At 38.3% G+C, this 22,326-nt stretch overlaps 1 protein-coding gene across 1 annotated transcript in view; it reads right to left on the bottom strand.

The window, feature by feature from the left end:
* LOC145981588 (adenylate cyclase type 6) overlaps positions 1–22,326 on the bottom strand; it is a 464,667-nt gene that overhangs the window by 173,704 nt on the left and 268,637 nt on the right. Inside the window, exon 3 of the mRNA XM_083114946.1 lies at positions 18,175–18,363. Within this exon, the coding sequence (XP_082971072.1) occupies positions 18,175–18,282 (108 nt within the window). The 5' untranslated portion in view covers positions 18,283–18,363. The remainder of the gene's footprint in view (positions 1–18,174; positions 18,364–22,326) is intronic.

Here is a 22,326-nt window from a genome sequence, read left to right as displayed (position 1 = left end):
TGTATCCCTCCTGTTTGCTTCCAACGCCACCTCTCGGAAATGTTCTGTTTTGTAAACAAAGGGCAAACCTCGGAACGCGCAAGGAGCAAAGCACTCTGTGTTTACAAAATGCAATCAGTGGCGGCTTCTAACCACACATTCGCAATTATCTCGAAAAGATATCATTTGCGGACCCATATTTACTGAGACTTTTTGGCTTCTATTATCGTGTACTTTCAACTGTGTCAGTTTGCGTTATTACTTATGATACACCCTGTATGCTGATGCGCCCCCTCGCTATTAAATCATGCATGTATCACCAGCCATGCATTATATTGCATATTCCATTATATAGCCTTGTTATAGCTCTCTCCATTGTTGTGTCTAGATATCACCACACTCGATAAGTTGCCTTCATTGACCAGTCTCTCAGTAGAGTACTGCAAATTTTGTCGTTTTTAGACAGAAAAAAATATGTCAGTGGCAACCCTGAATCTGTGATGCATTGCTGCATACATGATAGGAAATGTACTCCTTCATGCCCTCTACATGCTGTGAACGTTTGCCTGTCCTGTACGGCAGTGTGTGGGTGTGGAAGTGGTGAGTGGGGTGCTCTTTTGATTTGAAAGAACCAGCAGCTTCGCCTGACGTTCAGACAAAGCAGAACAAAAAAAAATTACGAGGGAAGAAATCGAAAATCATTTAACAAGCGTTTCCTGACTTTGTCTGCGATGAAGTTGCGAAACGCGGAAGATCCGAGAGAGATAATTGGACACGTGCTCTGAGACGGCGAAGGGATGATGTGAAGAGAGGCGAAGCCAACATTGGGTTGTTAGCGGATGTGGAGAAGTAAAGCGCGTGAGATTTTCAACTTTCGCTTTTCTACACGATTGGGGCAAAATCACAAAGAACCTTCCTTCTTGAGCGCTAAAATTGGAGGCGGGGGTGTGAGAGAAAGCGCCAGGCAGATGTCGAGTAAACAACAGAGCAACGTGAATCACACTCACCGTCAATTCGTGCGCGTGAAGACATTTTCGTTTTCTCATGTTTTGTAAAGCAACTTAAATCGTCTTAAATGTTTCTTTTATTTACACATGTGGATCACCGCCATTTTGAATTAATCGGTGCAGACAAAATGGCCGACAACACTTTATTTTCACCAGTAATTATACCCTGTCCAAGCTAACTGTGGAGCAAGCCGTTGCATAGCATCAGAGTAGATAGAGGAAATATATTGGCCAGAGAGAAGCAGTAGACGCTGCTGGGAAGACAGTAGATTTCCCCCATTCCAAGCAATTCCGTTCCTCTCACGTGTTCATTGGTGGAGCCGTCTCGCGTCACTACTTGCGCAAAGACTTGTTTGCGTTTGCTATGCTTCACAGTTCGCTGAGACAGAGTATACATTTCTGGATTTTCCCTGCGAAGTTACCAAATACAATCGCTAAATGTATTACATACCACAACATTAACAAGTCATTCGTATGTTAGTTGAATCAAAGAACTGGAACTACAGTTTAAAGTGCGATATGTTGAATTGATGTTTTCAGTCCACTTTATGCACAGTAAGGCTAATCGGGACTGGACCTACAGTTTAAAGTGAAATCCGAACCAGTATATGCCTCCAATTACATGCGATATCAAATATTAAGTTGCATATGCGTCCGGAAGGGGGGCTAGGAGAGGCCGTGCCCCCCTGGAAAATAAAAGTCAACCAAAAATTATATATTCTTCACATATGATTTCATTTCAGCCACAATAATATGTGCTAATTATTACATGAATATGAAAATTGAAATTTAAGGAATGTTTCTTGAGGGAACAACGCTATTATTGGGAAAATGTGCATCCCCCCCCCCCCGGAGAAAATCCTGCGGACGTCCATGTTAAGTTAAACACATAACCCAAGGTTTATAAATAATAGGTCGACCTCATCACAAAGTGTCGTATCTTATTTTTTGCAATTTTTCAGGAGAGCTCTTTAAAGGTTTTCACACATTTTAAAACTTATTACTACGAAATAATATTTCACTTATGAAACTAATATTTCGGATGCGTGTTTACTAAAGATTAGAGTTTCTATTAAAGCAATATTCTCATAAATTGTGTTATATCTAGTGGTATAAAAAGATACGGCCATTTGCGACGAGTGTGATATGTCCGAACGCTTGAGATACGACACTTTTTAAAGTGCGTCATTACTTGATTGAGCAACTTCTTGCATCATGTTTTAGCATTCTGACTTGTAAATATTGTTGTAATGCTGTACCATTGTGGTGGTATATCACTTTATATTTCCTTGCTTTTTCATGAAAATATGAAAATTTTTTATACAAAATTCTTAAAATATAGAGAATTATTGTAATTTTTTGATTGAAACACAGTATTCAACTATAATAGAACTTTGATACTGCGCTTCAACACATTCATTTCTCTACTTTTATCCAATTTAGGTGAGAAGGGGGAAATATACATCCTAGTGACAGCGAAACACAGTGATTGATTTATAAGCATTTCTGTCAAGCTTTGACGATGTGATGATACCTTCATAACATTAGCAGCAATTACAGCCTTTAGTACTTGTATACCGTGAAAATGTAGTCAGCAAATTGTCGTTTGTAACATAGTGCAGTTTCTTGGCATTTAGACACGTAAATAACTTGTTGTAAATCACATTCAACACATCTTACATTGGTACTTGACAAGGAAAGAACTCTCATATCCTCTTTTTTAAATTGCATTGTGACGATCTGTCAATTTTCCATGTAGGTCAGATTTAGTCATAATTTTCAATCTTGAAAGGATCAGCAGAGAGTGCACAGTAATTTTTGGGGTGATATAAAGTCAAATTCACATTGTTAAATTATTTGTCGTGTTTTGTGAAACTACACCGGTGAAGGAATATTGCACAGCGATTCGTATCTCATTTACAACTGTAGCCTCTCTTTGCACAAAGTGTGCTGAAAACAAAATTCGTGTTGTGAAATTTGTGCCTTGTGACCTGGGAGACTCTTGGAGATAACTGTCATACATTTTAATCACAGTAAAATCTGGATTCCAATGTTATTCGAAGATTTGCTACTGCCATAATGAGATACGACTTGTAGAAATCTCTTTAAATAAACAAGTCATTTTTTGTAATCTCATCTGTGTTTTGAAAGCTCTCCTCTATTTCCAAAACGCTGGATTCCTTCATATTTTAAAGTCTAGTTCTAACAACTCTGATTGATATTTTGAAAGTAATTAGGAAAGTAGTATTCCATACAACCAATTTTCCATTAGTAGAGGAAGGAAGAAAATATTGATAGTTTTCTAACAACGAGCTACTTCTTTGATTGTGTTCAATTTTGTGTCTTGAACAGAAACAAACCTAGCAATAAATTCTCTTTTGAACTTAAGATCCGAGTTTTCATTATACAGTAAAAACTGCATATCCCGGATCCTCTATAAGAAGGAAACCTGTAAATACGAAAAAAAAAAGTCCCCAGAACGGACCGATTTTATACCTGAAAATGACCTGCTTAAGGCGGAAACGTCCTTAACGCGGGAAACTGAACATCATTTAAAGACCAACGAGATGTTTTTATTCTCAGTAAGACGGAAATTTCTTCCTTTATTCTTTTCGCTCGCAAGAAAACAATGCAATAGTGTAAGTGGAACACGCCTCTGTTGCCACTCGCTTATCGGTAACATTGTCGATGCGCTACAATACTCATAGCTGTTACGATTCCGTTTCTTTCTTTCATCTCTTACCCTCTTTCTCCACCTTTCTTTGTCTATTTCTCCTCTGTTCTTTCGTCATCCTTCTATTTTTCTTGTTAACTCTCTTTGTTTCTTTCTGTTTTCTTCACTTTTATCTCAATCTATATTCACCTCTCTTATTTCATCTTTCTCTTTCTCTCTATGCACATCGCGCTACGACGCCAGGGGTCCCGGGTTCGAAAAGATACATAAGTACGTACTATACGTTCTTACAATACTGTAAAAAGTGTACCAACATGTTGTGTAGTTACATAATTGTAATCTCTGCATATTGCGACTGAATCGCATTTTTATTCATGTACGTACATGCATTAGTACTCTGCATTATAAGTAATGCGAAAAGTAAATCTGTCTTCCAATTATTTCCTGCAGCGCTCTATACTGTATTTAAAGTCAACCCTGTATAAGAAGGAAAACTGTTAAGACGGAAAATTTTGCTCGCAACCATCATGTTTTGGGATAGACAGGTTTTACTGTATAAAATATTTGCTGTTCTTCATCAGTTTTTAGCAGACACATTTTTCCAACTTTATACACTCAAGTTCATTATATCGTGATCTCAGATGGTGCTGAGGATTCGTTCTAAGATTCCAATCTTGACTTCTTACCCTATCAGCATCTTTATATTTGAGAATTGTGCTGACCAATCTTGTTCTGACTCTTAACTTAAAAATATTCAGGATTCGTTAGCTGATCTCCAAAAGGAGTGGTTGTTTTCTTAAACAACTTAATTGGTTTATGATAATTTTTACACCTTATATTGTAAGAAATGATCCCAGCACGCTAAATGCATACACTTGGGAGGGCCTCCTCCATGGCGCAGTGGTAGCGTCATTGCCTTGTAATCAAGGGGTCCCGGGTTCGATACCCGGTGGAGGCACAAGTGGTTCGGATTCCACTTTAAACTGTAGGTCCAGTCCCGATTAGCCTTACTGTGCATAAAGTGGACTTAAAACACCAACTCAAACCAAACCAAGCATACACTTGGTACATGCTCTAAAGATTTTCTTCTTACATGAAGGACCTCACACATGGGCGGAGTTTGAGCTTTTGCTTTGGGGGGCAGACTCTGGGAGAAGCATATGATGTACCTGAGGGTTGTTGAATATCCCCTAGCTTATAAGGGGTCTGGAGACCTTCCCCCGGAAATTAAAAAACAACAACTTAAAAACACTGAGTTCTAGGTCTTTTAGATTTGAAAATCTTAATTTTCCTCGCTTAAGTAAACAAATATTAATTAGTACATTGGTTGTCAGTTTTAAAAGAAGCAAAACAGTACGATTATTGCATTTTGCATTTCATTAATTTAGAACTAAAAGTGGTAAACGTTGTAAGTGCCAAAAGCGAAAGGGTTGGGAAATCGCATCGTTCAGCACATCAGCCCGTACGAACGTTCACACTAGTGGCTATTTACACGCCCTTTGAACTACTTAGAGGGCTAGCAGCCACTTTTCACGTTTACCACATTATAAAGCATGGCACATTTCACAGTTTAACGTGGAAAACGGCACTTATAGCGTTTACCAATTTTAGTCTTCAATTTTTTATTGATACAATACTCGTATTACTTTAAAAAAGTTACGGTACAATAGTAAGCTTCAGAAATTTTAGAAAAATTAAATTGAAAAGTTGTTTTGATGCCTCAGCAGCAACTGTTGACTCAATACAAAGTCATTTTACGTTTTTCTTTCTTCAAACTGTACACATCAATCAAATCGTCTAAGGCCCGCTATTGCGGCGCAATTACCGCACATCGCAACATGCAAAACGTCAAGATTTGCGGTATGGCTTCATAACAAAAATGTAGTAACTGAACTTAATCATGTGTTATTTTTTAGTCTTTTTCCAGTTGGGGGCCAGGCCCCCCCTGGTGGCCCCTCCAGAACTCCGCCTATGACCTCACATGGCATCTCTATGTAAGAAGCACAGAAATCGCCATATGAATTTAGGTCGAAATTCTCAAAGGCGGGTTTCTTCGTTTTATGTTGTATCTGCGACAAAGGAACATCACTGCCGGGTGCTTAGAGAACACAACATTCTTGACACTCAACTCAAATATCAATTTTGCTTCTTTTCGTAGTAACAAATTACAAGAGCTAACAAGAGCTAAGCAAGTATAGAAATATGTGTCGTAAATAGACTACAAACAATGTACAGTGTCTCTCAAAAGTTTAAGGACAACGACATTTTAAACTAGGCAACCCAATTTACACAAGCCGTTGGTGGGTTGCGTGTAGAGTTAGGCTCAATTTCAGGGTTGCCACATGCACAATAGATATTTATAAAATACGCGAAAGAAATATAAACAAGTATTATTGTATAAAATTATTAAAAATATCACTATTGTATCGCAAATGAAAAAATTCTTTCTGAAAGAAAAAAATAGGTTTTCTAGTATTTCATCGCTGATGAGTCTACAGTAAGGAAAAAAGGTGAGAGGAAACGAAAGGTTACAAAAGAGAGGAGAAAAAGAAAGCGAAAGGAGAAGAGGAAAAGTAGAGGAGAGAAGAGAAGAAAGAGAGGATAGACGAGGAGAGGAGATGTAGTGAGGAGAATGGAAAAAGATTCGAGGAAAGATGAGGAAAAAGCACAAAGAAGGGAAAAGAGGAGGAAAACGAGAGAAGAGGAGAGGGGGAGACGAGAAGACGGAAGTGGAGAGTAGAGTAAAGGAGAGAAAAAGAGAAGAACGAAAAAAGAGAGAATAGTGCAGTGGAGTCGGAAATCTAAGACAGGAAAGGAGATAAGAGGAGTGGAGAAGAGTGGGATGGAGATAAGATGCGAGAAAAGTAGGGAAGGCGATATGAGATAAAACAGAACTGAAAGAGGGGAGAGAAGATGGAGAAGGAACTGGAGAGAAGAGTTAGTTGCAGAAAATATCGTCTGAGCGTCAAGAATGGATGCATTGGTCAAATTATCGACATGAAACATTCAATAACATTTTGAAATGTACTGGAGAATATATTAGATTGGTGCGAAATGCCTTTTGGCTGAGTTCAGAGCAAATTAAAATCTTCCATGTAAGATCTTTGATTTTACCTGCGATTACACCACTAAAAAAATGAATGTAATTTTTAATATTTATAAGAATTATTCAATTTTTCTCCACTTCTCGGTTCGTTGAAATGGAGATTTTGTAATTCAATATTTCCCCTCTCCCCATCGTTAATTCCAAACGGAATCATTCCGTTTCACACGGCGTGGACAATGAACACAATGGGATATGTCTAAAACTTACGAAAATTTTCTGCCACCGGAAGGGTTTGAACCTACGACCATCAGATTGGCAATCCTAAACGGTAGCCGCTACCCTACAAGCTTTAGCTCCTTAAACCAGGTAGAAGAACCACTACACCACGCCTTTACCTTCGAATGAAACAACAATTTTTTTTAAGTATTCTGTCCCTCCAATATTGTAAATGTCGTTTGGTATACGTGTAGTTGAACTTTTACTTTAATTTTGATTTGCTTTCTTGTAGTATAACCGATATCTTCGAGAAATAATTTTCGAAGTGATTAAAAACGAGAATATTTGTAGTTGTGAAAATGCGAGTTATTTCTTCTAACTTATTATTGTGATTAGACATTATTAATGGAAAATATCTAGAGGCTTGAACATTACAGGACGATGTTCTTTTCCTGTGATACTGTAACAGACAAAATGCTTGTTTACTGATGCAAGTCTTGTGTCCAGAACAGTCTTATGAAATGTATTTGCTGTTGCGTAAGATAACACGAAATAATTACACCGTGTGCGAACTACCAAATCTGCGCAACGTTATACGTAACCAGGCGGAAAATTTTATTCATAAAATCACTTCACATTTGACAGTGTTAGTCAAGAGAGACTCGTGGGACACTGTGTTAAGGTGCTGGACTAAATCCTTCTAATTTTTCTTACTAGAAGAACAACAATTTCTAAGGAAGAGCAACAGTGATGATCTTTCTTATTTCTTTTAAATGCTTACACTTTCCTTTAATTGGGTTAAAAATAAATAAGAATATTGCTTGCATTTCTGTCATTGACGTAGACCAGAGAGGGAGACAGACAGACAGACAGATATTACAAAATAGTTCAAATAGTGAGAGCGCCATTAAAAAGTCATGATAATTCTATGTTGCGTACTTAGAATTATTCATACAATAAAGAACATGTCTAATTGTGAGTTAACAAAAAAAAACAATAATAAAGAGACATTTTAGCATCACGATTGCAGTTCGAAAAAGTCGGGACAGGAATTGAAAATAACGTACTGTCCTGACTAAATCGGTGAATCGGACGTCTGGTAGCCTTGCATCAATGATTATAAAACTAAAACCACCCAATATTGCAGCTTGAAGACTTTTGCGCAAGAAACAGATTCTTTTATACAAAAGCAAAATTTAAATTTTTACACATCCTTGCATTGAACTCAAGTGGGAAAAGGGGGTAAAATTAGCATGTCCTGAATTGCCACACATATAAATAGTTATTTCATTAATATTTGTCAATGTCTTTGAAGCAGTACACAATTATCGTTAGAGTATCATAATCCATGATCTTATATATAAAAATATCCCGTTGAACGTGTGTCAATTCATTTATTTGTTTATTTTTTTTATAAAGTCCATATGCAGAACAATGTAGCCACTATATACTGCTATTACAAATAATGTTACCATGCTCTTGTTTAATAGAAGGGATTCTTTTTTAAGGAACATCTAGTATGGAGGATCGAACTTGGGACCGCAATGCTTTCAAGAACTCTAACCAATATACTACGCCCTTTGATTTCTTGGAGCTACTGTTCCTAATTATTCTTTCGCCTCAATATTGTAAACGTTATCTGCAAAAAAGAAGTTAAATACTCAGATATAGCTCTGTACTTCTAGAATTACTTTATACCCATGCATTTGAAATTTAACTCTGAATTTCTTTCTTCGTATTAGTATATCTAAGCTTGTGAATATATTTTATTTGTAATTTTATAACGGTTTCATGAACATCTACGAAATAGTTCCTTATAACTTGGAATATGGTGAATAGATATGAAATGTCTTGAAATTAATTTTCGACCACTAGATTTTGGCAAGGGAATTATGTGTGAATCCGTTTCCAGTTATTCATTGCTTAAACAAACGTTTTAAAACTGTGGAATTTTCATTCTGGGATAAGTTTCTTTACTTGCTACATGTATGCGAACTACAGTCTGTCCCACTTATCTCTGGAGCAGGTGAACGAAAAAAAGTATCTGAGCAGCGATGAACACGTGAGAGAAATGGGATTGCGTGGAGGGAGGAAAGCCACTGCAGTTACCAGCCTTCCCAGCAGCGTGCACTGATTCGCTCTGTCCACTCGATTCCCTCGATCCCCTCTCCCCTCTCTCCACTTCTCTTCCGCTATGCGCGGCTTTGCTCCAGAGATGCTGGGACAGAATACAGTTAATTGTTTCTCAAAAAGGTATCATCTATCTCTGTATACCACACATTTAATTCTTACTCACATGGAAAGAAAATGTCAATTTGTATTCAGGGGTAGTTTCACAGTTACAAACTATTTTGGCCTTGATGAGAAGTTTAGTGTAAGTAGGCATTTTGTTTATAATTTTGAAATTGAGGTTGTCTAAGGTTGAAATCCTCATATTTAGGGCTTGAACTCGTCACTTAAGAGGTTGAAGATCGTCCTCTACTTTGTGCGTGACCTTCTTTATTTTTCTATTCATTATTCATCCTCATTGTCGCGATTAGCCAAAGGTAAAATAAGAAAAGTCTTCCTCCGTGGCCTCCGACTGCAGGACAGCATGGATTCGAGTCCTCCTATGCTCACTCTCTAGGTTCTCGGCCTGTGTATGGGACCGGTGGCAACCCACCATCGTGAAAAATTGGGGAGCTACGAGTGAGTAGCGTAACCCGGTCTCGGAAATCTCCTATGGGGCATGTTCCTGGGTAAACAAAAAATAATCGATCAGACAATTCGATTATCGAAGGCGATAAAATAACCTCCGGTTGACCAAGTTGCCAATATAAATAAATGGAATACAGATTGTCTTCGAGGTTACATTGTTAAAAAGGAGCGGATACACGTATTACTATCCCAATAATTATTCAATACGGTTTTTTGTTTGTTAGGAATTATCACTTAAACTATTGCATGTTGAGCTAGTGCCCACCTAGCCGCCTCTGATGAAATCTATCATTCTTCAGATTCTCTTTAAAATCCGACTCTGGTCACTTGTAACGTGCTGGGTGCAGACACTGTGCATGGAAGCACAGTGTTTTGCGATAAGAAGCGGCCTTGAATAGCGTGAGTGAGTCACTTTGATCGCGAGCAAGCTAGACTACCAAGCTTGTCTGCCTTAGAAAACCAAGTCATTTTTTCACGGTTTCCGAACGCGATTGCTATTGTAGAAGTATATATTCTCTCAAAAGAGCAAAAAAGGAAATTCGACCAATGTTCTCCCGTCGTTTAAAACCAAATATTATCTATTAAACGAAAAGTTCACCATTGTCAATAAACGGTTTAACCTATCTGAGCATAAGGTGAATGTAAATACTAAATTGAATAGAAAGGTTCTCCAAAATTTCTCTTCCACTCTCTACGTAAGGTCAGTACCCAGAGGAGGGGCCATGTGGCCCATGCTTCCCCCTCGAACCCTAAAATATTTAAATATGAACCTATAAATAAATAAATACGAAAAAAAACATCGTCGATTTTTGAAATGAGTAAAAATTTAAATTTTGCTTTTGTATAAAAGAATCTGTTTCTTGCGCAAAAGTCTTCAAGCTGCAATATTGGGTGGTTTTAGTTTTATAATCGTTGATGCAAGGCTACCAGACGTCCGATTCACCGATTTAGTCAGGACAGTACGTTATTTTCAATTCCTGTCCCGACTTTTTCGAACTGCAATCGTGATGCTAAAATGTCTCTTTATTATTGTTTCTTTTTGTTAACTCACAATTAGACATGTTCTTTATTGTATGAATAATTCTAAGTACGCAACATAGAATTATCATGACTTTTTAATGGCGCTCTCACTATTTGAACTATTTTGTAATATCTGTCTGTCTGTCTGTCTCCCTCTCTGGTCTACGTCAATGACAGAAATGCAAGCAATATTCTTATTTATTTTTAACCCAATTAAAGGAAAGTGTAAGCATTTAAAAGAAATAAGAAAGATCATCACTGTTGCTCTTCCTTAGAAATTGTTGTTCTTCTAGTAAGAAAAATTAGAAGGATTTAGTCCAGCACCTTAACACAGTGTCCCACGAGTCTCTCTTGACTAACACTGTCAAATGTGAAGTGATTTTATGAATAAAATTTTCCGCCTCGTTACGTATAACGTTGCGCAGATTTGGTAGTTCGCACACGGTGTAATTATTTCGTGTTATCTTACGCAACAGCAAATACATTTCATAAGACTGTTCTGGACACAAGACTTGCATCAGTAAACAAGCATTTTGTCTGTTACAGTATCACAGGAAAAGAACATCGTCCTGTAATGTTCAAGCCTCTAGATATTTTCCATTAATAATGTCTAATCACAATAATAAGTTAGAAGAAATAACTCGCATTTTCACAACTACAAATATTCTCGTTTTTAATCACTTCGAAAATTATTTCTCAAAGATATCGGTTATACTACAAGAAAGCAAATCAAAATTAAAGTAAAAGTTCAACTACACGTATACCAAACGACATTTACAATATTGGAGGGACAGAATACTTAAAAAAAATTGTTGTTTCATTCGAAGGTAAAGGCGTGGTGTAGTGGTTCTTCTACCTGGTTTAAGGAGCTAAAGCTTGTAGGGTAGTGGCTACCGTTTAGGATTGCCAATCTGATGGTCGTAGGTTCAAACCCTTCCGGTGGCAGAAAATTTTCGTAAGTTTTAGACATATCCCATTGTGTTCATTGTCCACGCCGTGTGAAACGGAATGATTCCGTTTGGAATTAACGATGGGGAGAGGGGAAATATTGAATTACAAAATCTCCATTTCAACGAACCGAGAAGTGGAGAAAAATTGAATAATTCTTATAAATATTAAAAATTACATTCATTTTTTTAGTGGTGTAATCGCAGGTAAAATCAAAGATCTTACATGGAAGATTTTAATTTGCTCTGAACTCAGCCAAAAGGCATTTCGCACCAATCTAATATATTCTCCAGTACATTTCAAAATGTTATTGAATGTTTCATGTCGATAATTTGACCAATGCATCCATTCTTGACGCTCAGACGATATTTTCTGCAACTAACTCTTCTCTCCAGTTCCTTCTCCTTCTTCTCTCCCCTCTTTCAGTTCTGTTTTATCTCATATCGCCTTCCCTACTTTTCTCGCATCTTATCTCCATCCCACTCTTCTCCACTCCTCTTATCTCCTTTCCTGTCTTAGATTTCCGACTCCATTGCACTATTCTCTCTTTTTTCGTTCTTCTCTTTTTCTCTCCTTTACTCTACTCTCCACTTCCGTCTTCTCGTCTCCTCCTCTCCTCTTCTCTCGTTTTCCTCCTCTTTTGCCTTCTTTGTGCTTTTTCCTCATCTCTCCTCGAATCTCTTTCCATTCTCCTCACTACATGTCCTCTCCTCGTCTATCCTCTCTTTCTTCTCTTCTCTCCTCTACTTTTCCTCTTCTCCTTTCGCTTTCTTTTTCTCCTCTCTTTTGTAACCTTTCGTTTCCTCTCACCTCTTTTCCTTACTGTAGACTCATCAGCGATGAAATACTAGAAAACCTATTTTTTTCTTTCAGAAAGAATTTTTTCATTTGCGATATAATAGTGATATTTTTAATAATTTTATACAATAATACTTGTTTATATTTCTTTCGCGTATTTTATAAATATCTATTGTGCATGTGGCAACCCTGAAATTGAGCCTAACTCTGCACGCAACCCACCAACGGCTTGTGTAAATTGGGTTGCCTAGTTTAAAATGTCGTTGTCCTAAAACTTTTGAGAGACACTGTACATAAGTATCGGGTGATTTCCTCGCTAGAGGCCCCAAACTTTTGTCTATAAAACTGCCATTTACTTATTTGTCTTGAAATTTTGTATGCATATACCTTAAACAATCCAAACAGGATCCAACCCCTCGCAATAGGTTTGGAGTCTTCCAGTGACCTTCATTTGTTTTGTTCCGCGACAATCAGTGTTGTCAACTCTAGCGAGAAGTCGCTAAATCTGGCGGATTTGTAATGCTAGCTGGCGACAAAAGACGTGAAAGAGTGACGAGCGACTTTTCTGGCTACTTTGTGTGCTCTTTAGCGACTAATCTGGAGAATTCACAAAATATATGCGTAGGTACGTCTAAATACCGTTTCATAGTTATTAAATAAGGAAAAACCCTCGAAATTCGCTTCTGATGCGCAAAGAGAAACCGAAGCAAAGCGTATCCCCTTTTCCAGTAAGGTTTGTGATGTTTCTAAACATCACTGCTCACAGCTCATTGTTATCCGACACTCCTGGCTCCGTTGCGGCTGTGTTATTGTTATTATAAAACAGAACGTTTGACTTCGCGGTCGCGTCGTGCGTGGGTTTAGATTGGAGTTTTTTGTGTAGTGTGTGGTGACAAAGGAAGTGCTAGTGTAAATTATAAAGTTTGTGTGTGGATTTGTGCGCAGGCCAGGACAGGGCAGTGTCCAGTATGGGAAAACCGCAATACAAGCAACATTACCGGAAGGAGTGGTACAAATGGTTGGCCCCTGTCGATAGTGACACGGCGAAAGCGTACTGTAAGTACTGCAAAGTACAGGGTGGGCCAAAAGTCCCTTACCACCCCTTGTAAAAATCGTTTTAGTGGAAATTGATGAATGACAACCATGTGTGACCACATTAGGCCTAGGGGGAAGTCATAAGGTGGGGGTGCCCTTGACGGCGGCCATCTTGAAAGCCGCCATCTTGGATACAAGTCCAGTTTTGTATATGGGAAGGTAGGCATGCGATACATGATTTTAGGCTAGAATTTGATAAGGAAAACAATGGTGAAGTCGCAATGTTGAAATCTTCATTTGTTAACAAGTTACAGGCATTCAAATGTTGGAATCACACCTTCATTTTTTATTTGTTGCAGGTGCCTAAATCATGCCACTAACCACAGAGGAGAGTAAAGAGTTAATATGGGCATAGGGTGGAAGGTGTGCAAGGGTTGTAGCAGCTGAATTTAATGAACGGCACCCAGATCGACATCCTGTGTCTCATGTGAGTGTTGCCAACCTCTTCCAGAAATTCATGGATACTGGTTCAGTAGCGGACAAACCCAGGTCTGGAAGACCCACTACTGCAACAGACGAAGGGCACAACCATAGCAGTGTTGACATTTGTTGCAACATCACCACACCGCAATACTCGTCGCCTGTCAGCGGCATGTGGTGTCAGCCGTACATCCATCAGACGCATCCTAAAGAAAACCAATTGGCATCCGTACAAATTGCAACTTCAACATTATTTATCAGAAGACGACCCAGATCGACGCCTGGAATTCTGTGACTGGGCAGTTGCCCAACTTGAAGCAGATCCCACATTCGCCTCAAAAATCCTGTTTTCCGACGAAGCGAATTTTTATGTGCAAGGAGAGGTCAACAAACAAAACTGTCGCTATTGGTCCGCTACCAATCCTCACTGGGTTGACCCCTGTAAATTGGTAGGAGCTGGTAAAGTTATGGTGTGGTGCGGCCTATGGGGTACCAAACTAATTGGTCCATTCGTCATTCCTGGTAACCTTAATGCTGATCATTATTTGGCAATGTTGCGTGATCTCATCCTGCCGTCCGTGTTGTCCGAGGATGGCACATTTCCCTTATTTTTCCAACAGGATGGTGCACCTCCCCATTATGGATTAAACGTCCGTGATTATCTGCATGAACAATTTCCTGGACGGTGGATCGGGCGTCGTGGTCCCATTGAGTGGCCGGCACGTTCAACCGATCTGACTCCATTGGATTTTTATTTGTGGGGTCATTTAAAGGCCAAGGTATACGCCTAGAAGATCAGGAATGTTGCTCACCTGGAAGAAAGGATCTTTGCAGCCTGTGCTGATATTTTACCTGACACACTTAGCAGGGTCATGGACAATTGGGGTGAACGACTACACACGTGCGTGGCGCTGGAGGGCGCTCACGTAGAGCACCATATGTAAAAGTGTGATTCCAACATTTGAATGCCTGTAACTTTTTAAAAAATGAAGATTTCAACATTACGACTTCACCATTGTTTTTCTTATCAAATTCTAGCCTAAAATCATGTATGGCATGCCTACCTTCCCATTTACAAAACTGGACTTGTATCCAAGATGGCGGCTTTCAAGATGGCCGCCGTCAAGGGCACCCCCACATTATGACTTCCCCCTAGGCCTAATGTGGTCACACATGGTTGTCATTCATCAATTTCCAGTAAAACGATTTTTACAAGGGGTGGTAAAAGACGTTTGGCCCACCCTGTAGAACTAACTGTATGCCAAAGCTACTGATCTGAAAAAAACATTCGGAAAACACAAAAACATAAAGTCAGATCTGGTTACTTCTGTTCTGCAAGACAGCAGAAAACACAGTTCAAAACGGAAAATGTAAATACTTCTAGTGCTGAAGCTGTTTAGCTTTATTCATTGCCGAACACTGTTCTTTGCTAACCGTGAATTGCTTGTCCGAATTATGTATGGAAAGGTTTGGTGACAGCTGCAGTGCAGCAGGCATTCGTCTGCATAGAACCAAGTGCACAGAAATAATAAACAACATTCTTGCAGTACATTTTCTCGTTGATTTAGTATCTGACATCGGTAATCAGTGTGAAGTGCAGTGTTCAGAGGAAGAGGAAAGTAACGAGGAAATTTTTTTCACCTTTTTGCTATTTTTTAGAAGTACATTTAATTTAGCGACTTTTTCTATAGGATTTACATTTATTTCATTTAGCGACTTTCTAGGGGATTTTCTATGTACTTTTAGCGACTTTTACGTTCAAGTTGTTGGCAACACTGGCGACAATGCATCTCGATAGTGTTGGCTCGAATGTACAATGTACACAATCGAAGAGCGTGTTTTCTCGTTCATAAATCCTGGCAAACTGGTTCATTTAAAGTATGTCAAAGGGCATTTCAGACTGAATTTCGTGTGAGACGTGTACCTTCATAGTGTTGTAGCCAGAAATTGGTAAGAAAGTTAGAGACAAAAGGGAAGTCTTGTCACCAGTGATGTGCGTCTACGCGTAAACAACGATAGTCTACATTCTACACGTAGACTATTTTATACACATAGATTACGTAATCTATGTAAACAACATGGCGAAAGCTGATAACTTAGCAAAGGGCGCCGTGGAATTAAAAGACAATTATACTGCATATCAGTTGCTGATGTGTGAGGAGAACTTTTCATACTCTTTCTTCCAAATTCGAACAATTTCTCACCTAGGAAAAAAACGAACATAGGAAATATTATAATGTTTTATGGGGAAAAGACTAATGTTGCCTCATGACTGCCATCTGTTATTATTTTGCATACTATGTATCTTCCATAGTTGATAATAGAAGAGAAGAGAAATTTTGTTGTAAATAGAATTCTTTTCAGTTCGTTAGGAACCAATATAGTTGAAAATGTCACTTTCTTCTCATGAAACCCTTGAACATTAATTTTAATGCACTTTAGATTGTCTACGTAGTCTATGTAAACTACAACCCCATGTAATCTACGCGTATATTACGTGTAGACAACGCATGTAGACGTAAACTTATAGTCTACGGCACATCACTGCTTGTCACACAGCATTCAGGAGGCCGGAAAATGTCTGAAGATACAAAACAGGATATAAAGGAGCGATTGCTGGCATCACCATCAAAATCATTGCGAAGACATTCCAAAGAAACTAATCTCCCATATTCCACGTGCCAAAAATCTGCAAGAAATATCAAAACTATCGCACAATCGCAGCCCTGAAAGAAGCTATACGTCAAGAGATTGAAGCCACTACCGACGCCACTTCAAGAAAAGTATTCCAGAATTTGGAGAGACATGTACAAGAGTGGAAGGGTACCATTTTCAGCGCAGATCCTGTTTTTCATTGTTGAAGGCATATGCATACAAATTTTCAATACAAACTTTAAGTAAATGGCAGTTTTATAGACAAACGTTTGGGACCTCTAGCGAGGGAATCACCCTGTACCATTGTTAATGACATGACTGTAAAATCTTTAGGAGTTTCTTTTTCGGTTTCCGACAAAGTTAGAACCTTTTACTTGCAACAATATGTCCAACAATTCGGTCAATGTCAAATATATTAAGTTCCCATCAAGAAAAATTGTCTCGGCGGGCGTATCTCAGTTTGTGCTGGAAAATGTTCGTCACAAAGAGTCGTAACTGAAGATACGACAGTTTGTGACAATAATGTTTTCGCTAAATGCTGAGATCCGACACTTTGACAAATCCTAAAAAACTGAATATCTCGAAAACGGATGGGGTGAAATTGTGGGGAAATATCTGAAATTTCGCTTTTTTTGACATACGACACTTTGAGACGGGATCGACGAATTGTGGAAACAGAATTCAGCATATTACTTCATTGTCGACAAATAAAAGTGATATAAGAACAATCATAAAGGATTAAAAATGAATTTGCACTGTGAATGAAATAAAAAGCAGGCTATTTTTACCGTTAATTCCCAGCAGCTGTAAATCACCAATAAAAGAATGGGACTCCTGTATGGTGCTATGTGGGTTGCCTAACTGTACGGCGATTAGTTTCGACCAGGTTCAGCCCCTAGCTGTTCGTCCAACTAACCCATTTTTTATATGTAACTCTTGTACATATACGAAAGACTGATTGGTTGATTGATTTATACCCTGTCCAAGCTAACTGTGGAGCTTGGCCGCGCATTGCGTCACAGAAGCGAAGGAAATCGAGTGGTCAGAGCGAAGCAGTACACGCTGCTGGGAAGGCAGTCGCTTTCCCCCACTCCACGTAGCCCCGTTCCCTCTCACGTGTTCATTGGTTGAACCGTCTCGCGTCACTACTTGCGCAGACAATTGATTTCGTTTTACTGCTCCAAAGTTAGCTGGGACAGAGTATAGTTTATTTTACTTCGTATTTCTACCACTTTTGACTAATCGCGAAGATGAGATTGAGTGATACGATGAAATTTAAAAAGACTCACAAAGAAAGCACATGCTCAAGCCGGGATTCATACCCGGGACCCCTGGAATATTGTTAATAATTTATCAAGGAATGGGTGTTCTTTCTGAGCACTATCAATTTCATCACAGCATCACGCATTCACCTTGGGGATTAGCCAAAAGTTGCAGAAAACCGTAAAAAAAAGTAAAGTCGTGAAATTATCAAAATCAATGGATCAGAGCAAGAAAACACGTTTCTTAGGACATATGTACAGTCACGGACGCTTCTGGTGTGTAAAAACCCCATTGACTTTCAAAGGATTATTACAAACCAGAAGTGTCCATGACTGTACAATTTGGCAACCGCTTACCTCATCCCACCCTTGCCTTCTGATCCTCAGACTCAATCTTTGCCTCCATTCCCGCCGCGAGTCGCTGTTGCTGCGTAGCATTCTGCTGCAACTGGGCGTCGACATCATCTACTCCTTCGTTAGACACAGGAGAGGCAATGGGTGCATCTTCCCACAGGCTGCAACACTCTTCTTCCCATCGCTGCGATTCTGGAAGGAGAAAGTACGAATTACTGTAACACATTGAATTTTAAAGCAGCTGTAAATGTAGATCAGTTACTTCTTAAGCAAACTCTAAATGTAACTCAGTTCCTTTTTAGCAACTGTAAATGTCAACCCAGTTACTTCTTGAGCAACTATAAATGTAACCCAGTTACTTTTTGAGCAACTTTAAATGTAACCCAGTTACTTCTTGAGCAAGTGTAAATGTAACCCAGTTACTTCTTGAGCAAGTGTAAATGTAACCCATTCACCTTTTGAGCAACTGTAAATATATCCCAGTCACTTTTGAGCAACTGTAAATGTAACTCAGTTACTTCTTGAGCAACTATAAATGTAAATCAGTTACTTTTTGAGCAACTGCAAAATTAAATCAGTTACTTTTTGAGCAACTGTAAATGTATCTCAGTCACCTTTTGAGTAACTGTAAATATAACCCAGTTACTTCTTGAGCAACTATAAATTTAACTCAGTTACTTTTTGAGCAACTGCAAAATTAAATCAGTTACATTTTGAGCAACTGTAAATGTAACTCAGTTACTTTTTGAGCAACTTCAAAATTAAATCAGTTACTTTTTGAGCAACTGTAAATGTAACCCAGTTACTTATTGAGCAACTGTAAGTGTAACCCAGTTACTTCTTGAGCAACTGTAAATGTAACCCAGTTACTTCTTGAGCAACTATAAATGTAACTCAGTTACTTTTTGAGCAACTGCAAAATTAAATCAGTTACTTTTTGAGCAACTGTAAATGTAACCCAGTTACTTTTTGAGCAACTGTAAGTGTAACCCAGTTACTTCTTGAGCAACTGTAAATGTAACCCAGTTACTTCTTGAGCAACTATAAATGTAACTCAGTTACTTCTTGAGCAACTATAAATGTAACTCAGTTACTTCTTGAGCAACTGCAAAATTAAATCAGTTACTTCTTGAGCAACTGTAAATGTATGCCAGTCACCTTTTGAGCAACTGTAAATTTAACCCAGTTACTTCTTGAGCAACTATAAATGTAACCCAGTTACTTTTGAGCAACTGTAAAAGTAACAGTTACTTTTGAGCAACTGTAAAATTAACAGTTACTTTTGAGCAACTGTAAAATTAACAGTTACTTTTGAGCAACTGTAAAATTAACAGTTACTTTTGAGCAACTGTAAAAGTAACAGTTACTTTTGAGCAACTGTAAGTGTAACCCAGTTACTTCTTGAGCAACTGTAAATGTAACCCAGTTACTTTTTGAGCAACTGTAAATGTAACTCAGTTACTTTTTGAGCAACTATAAATGTAACCCAGTCGCTTTCTGATCGTGAATAGCACCCAAGGCACTATTGACAATCATTGCAACATAATTATTTTGTAATTTTTACTGTCTCACTACAACACAATCACGAATTTTTTTTCACAAATTTATTGCTTTCCACCGACATTTTTTTATGAATGCCAACACTGAAATTTGATTTTTCTGCTAACTGAACATCACGTACGTCAGTTTGTTGTGTTTATTATAAAAACAAGGTACGTCATGAAAGGAGTTCCTGCTCATACCGATTCCACAGGTGGTTGGGAACGCTCATCGAAGCCTGAGAAAGGATTTGGAGGGTGGGAGGCAACCAATCAGCGAAAGACTTTCAGGGGACTGGGGAGCTCGCAGGTCCCCTGTGGGTCTACGCATGGTGGGACACGACGAAACCAATTTAAGCAGCAGTAAAAAATGTCATCGAAATAAGCTGTGTTGTGGACGACGCAAAAAGGGACAAAAAAACATGGAATTGAGAAGACAAGAGCCAGAAATAGTTTTTCTCCCTCGAGAGAGAGGATTGAACGTGGTTGCTATGGCAACCACTTGTTTTCATAGACCTTCAAATGGCACTCTATCTTTGCTTATAATCTTAAGAATATAGGAATTATCTGGCAAAGAGTATGTATGCTTAAGCATTAAACGACAAGAATATAGAATTTAAATTTAAAGGTCCTATCCAAAAGTTCCCGGAAGGAAACTTTCCAATTTAGACATCAGTTCAGCAACCGGCAAGAATAGAACCAATGAGAGGAAATGAGTGTTCGTGCGGCGATGTATTTCGTTTAAAACTAATACTGCGTGCTATATCACCGTTGTTCTGATAATACTAACGCTGTCCTGGAGATGAGGCCTGCTCGAAAAGATTCTTATAGTGCATATTCATGTTATGGTCAGATATTGTTAATGATTTTATTAAAGTGTATGTTTTGCTCAGTAAGGTCAACCTTGACCGACAGCTTAACGTGGAATCCATACCAATGTACAGTAGGCGGCAATAAAATGAAATACATAGATCCTGAAATATTCGTTTCCCTGCAAAGCGTTACGTATGCTACCTAATTCTACGATGTTGCCATTGAAAACTTGCTATTGAAATTCACTAATCGCCGTGGAGTTAGGCAACACACAAAACGCTTTGGGAAGAAGCGAGTATTCAAGGATCTAGATGTTCCATATTTATTGCCGCTGACTGTACAATGTTTCACAACCCAGAATTGAAACCGCGGATCACAATATAACAAAGTTAGTACTACGTTAGCGAAGAGTTTTATTAAACTATCCAGTCTAGCTATTGCTTATTGGCAGGTAAGAATTAACGCAATCTCCCTTGTCTCATTCCCACGCAAGACATTACTAGGTGCCTGAGCTTGCTGATGTTCGTCCCACTGTCAAGTATACCGATTTACTAAATATGGTAACATTTTTCAAACTTGGTTTGCAACACTTGACTAAAGAAGCACGTGCATCGAAGTACTTGACACAAAGAAATAATACTTTGTTTTTCTGAAACGGATAAATCGACAAGCAACAAATTCATTCCTTAGTATGTATAAATTTAATAATATATATTTATATTAATATATTACATATATAATATAATAATTCATATATATTTGTATTTGTGTGTGTGTAACTTAAGATCTTCCTCCCCCAACCAACCTTAAATTTCGCAACCTGATGAATGATTCTGAGTTGGCAACACTTGGAAGAGAAAGACAGTAAGTCTATTTAGGGCTCGCATGAGCGATACAAAGTTTCAATTGAGCGTTTCTTTGTTTGAAGCTCACTCTGCCATCCTTCCGCTTCCCTCTCTCCAAAGTTCTTGTTTCCGCACTGAAGTTGCTGCAGAGCAGTTGTACCCTTCAACGCTTCAAGTACGTCACGATGAGAAGCTTCGGTGCTGCCATCTACTAGCAGAAGAAAAAAATAGAGATCAAAGGAGGGATGTTAAAGCAGCTCGTCTGTATCTGCAATGCGTCTCTCTTGCATACACTGCTTTCCCCTATTATGGAAATACCATAAGCTGGTAGTTTCCAAAAAGAAATATAGAGTGTGCTCTACGCTGATTGTGGAAATATAGCAATGTGTGTATTCATAACCTTAACGAACCATACAAGTGCCTGTTCGTTGAAGCGTTTCATTGAATCATGGAAGTATTTGCTCTGGTCAACTGCTACGTATTATTTTTCTTGAGTGCATTTCAATGCCGAGAAGAAGAGCGTGGTTCATTTAGTTTCGTTTTATTAGTTATTCATTTCTTAGGAAACAAGTAATACATACAAAAGTAGCTATTAGGTAAACCCTGGGTGGAAATGAAGTATACCTCATTGGAAAGCTTGTGATATCTATTTTAAAGTAGACGTTCTCTGACATTCATTTTCTTATTACAGTGAAAAGTTAATAAAAATGTAGTTTTTTCTTCGAATTTGCAGGAATGGGCAACTTAACATACTACAGTTAATAACATGCTGTACATATAATATTGGAGTTTAAAGTACTTGAAGGCGGAAGGACTATTTCAGCATTCTTGTAAAAAAAACAAACAAATGAAAATCTGACTACATGCTTCTTTTCTTTCTATCTTTCTCTCACTCTTTTTTTCTTTTTGTCTCTTCATTCGTTTATTTTTCTTTTACTGTTTCCCTAGCTCTTTCCTTC

The sequence above is a fragment of the Lepisma saccharinum genome, chromosome 29 (assembly GCF_977018435.1).
Source record: "Lepisma saccharinum chromosome 29, izLepSacc3.1, whole genome shotgun sequence".
NCBI lineage: Eukaryota > Metazoa > Arthropoda > Insecta > Zygentoma > Lepismatidae > Lepisma > Lepisma saccharinum.
Note: the sequence above shows the minus strand (reverse complement) of the source record. Positions and strands in the feature narration are given on the sequence as shown.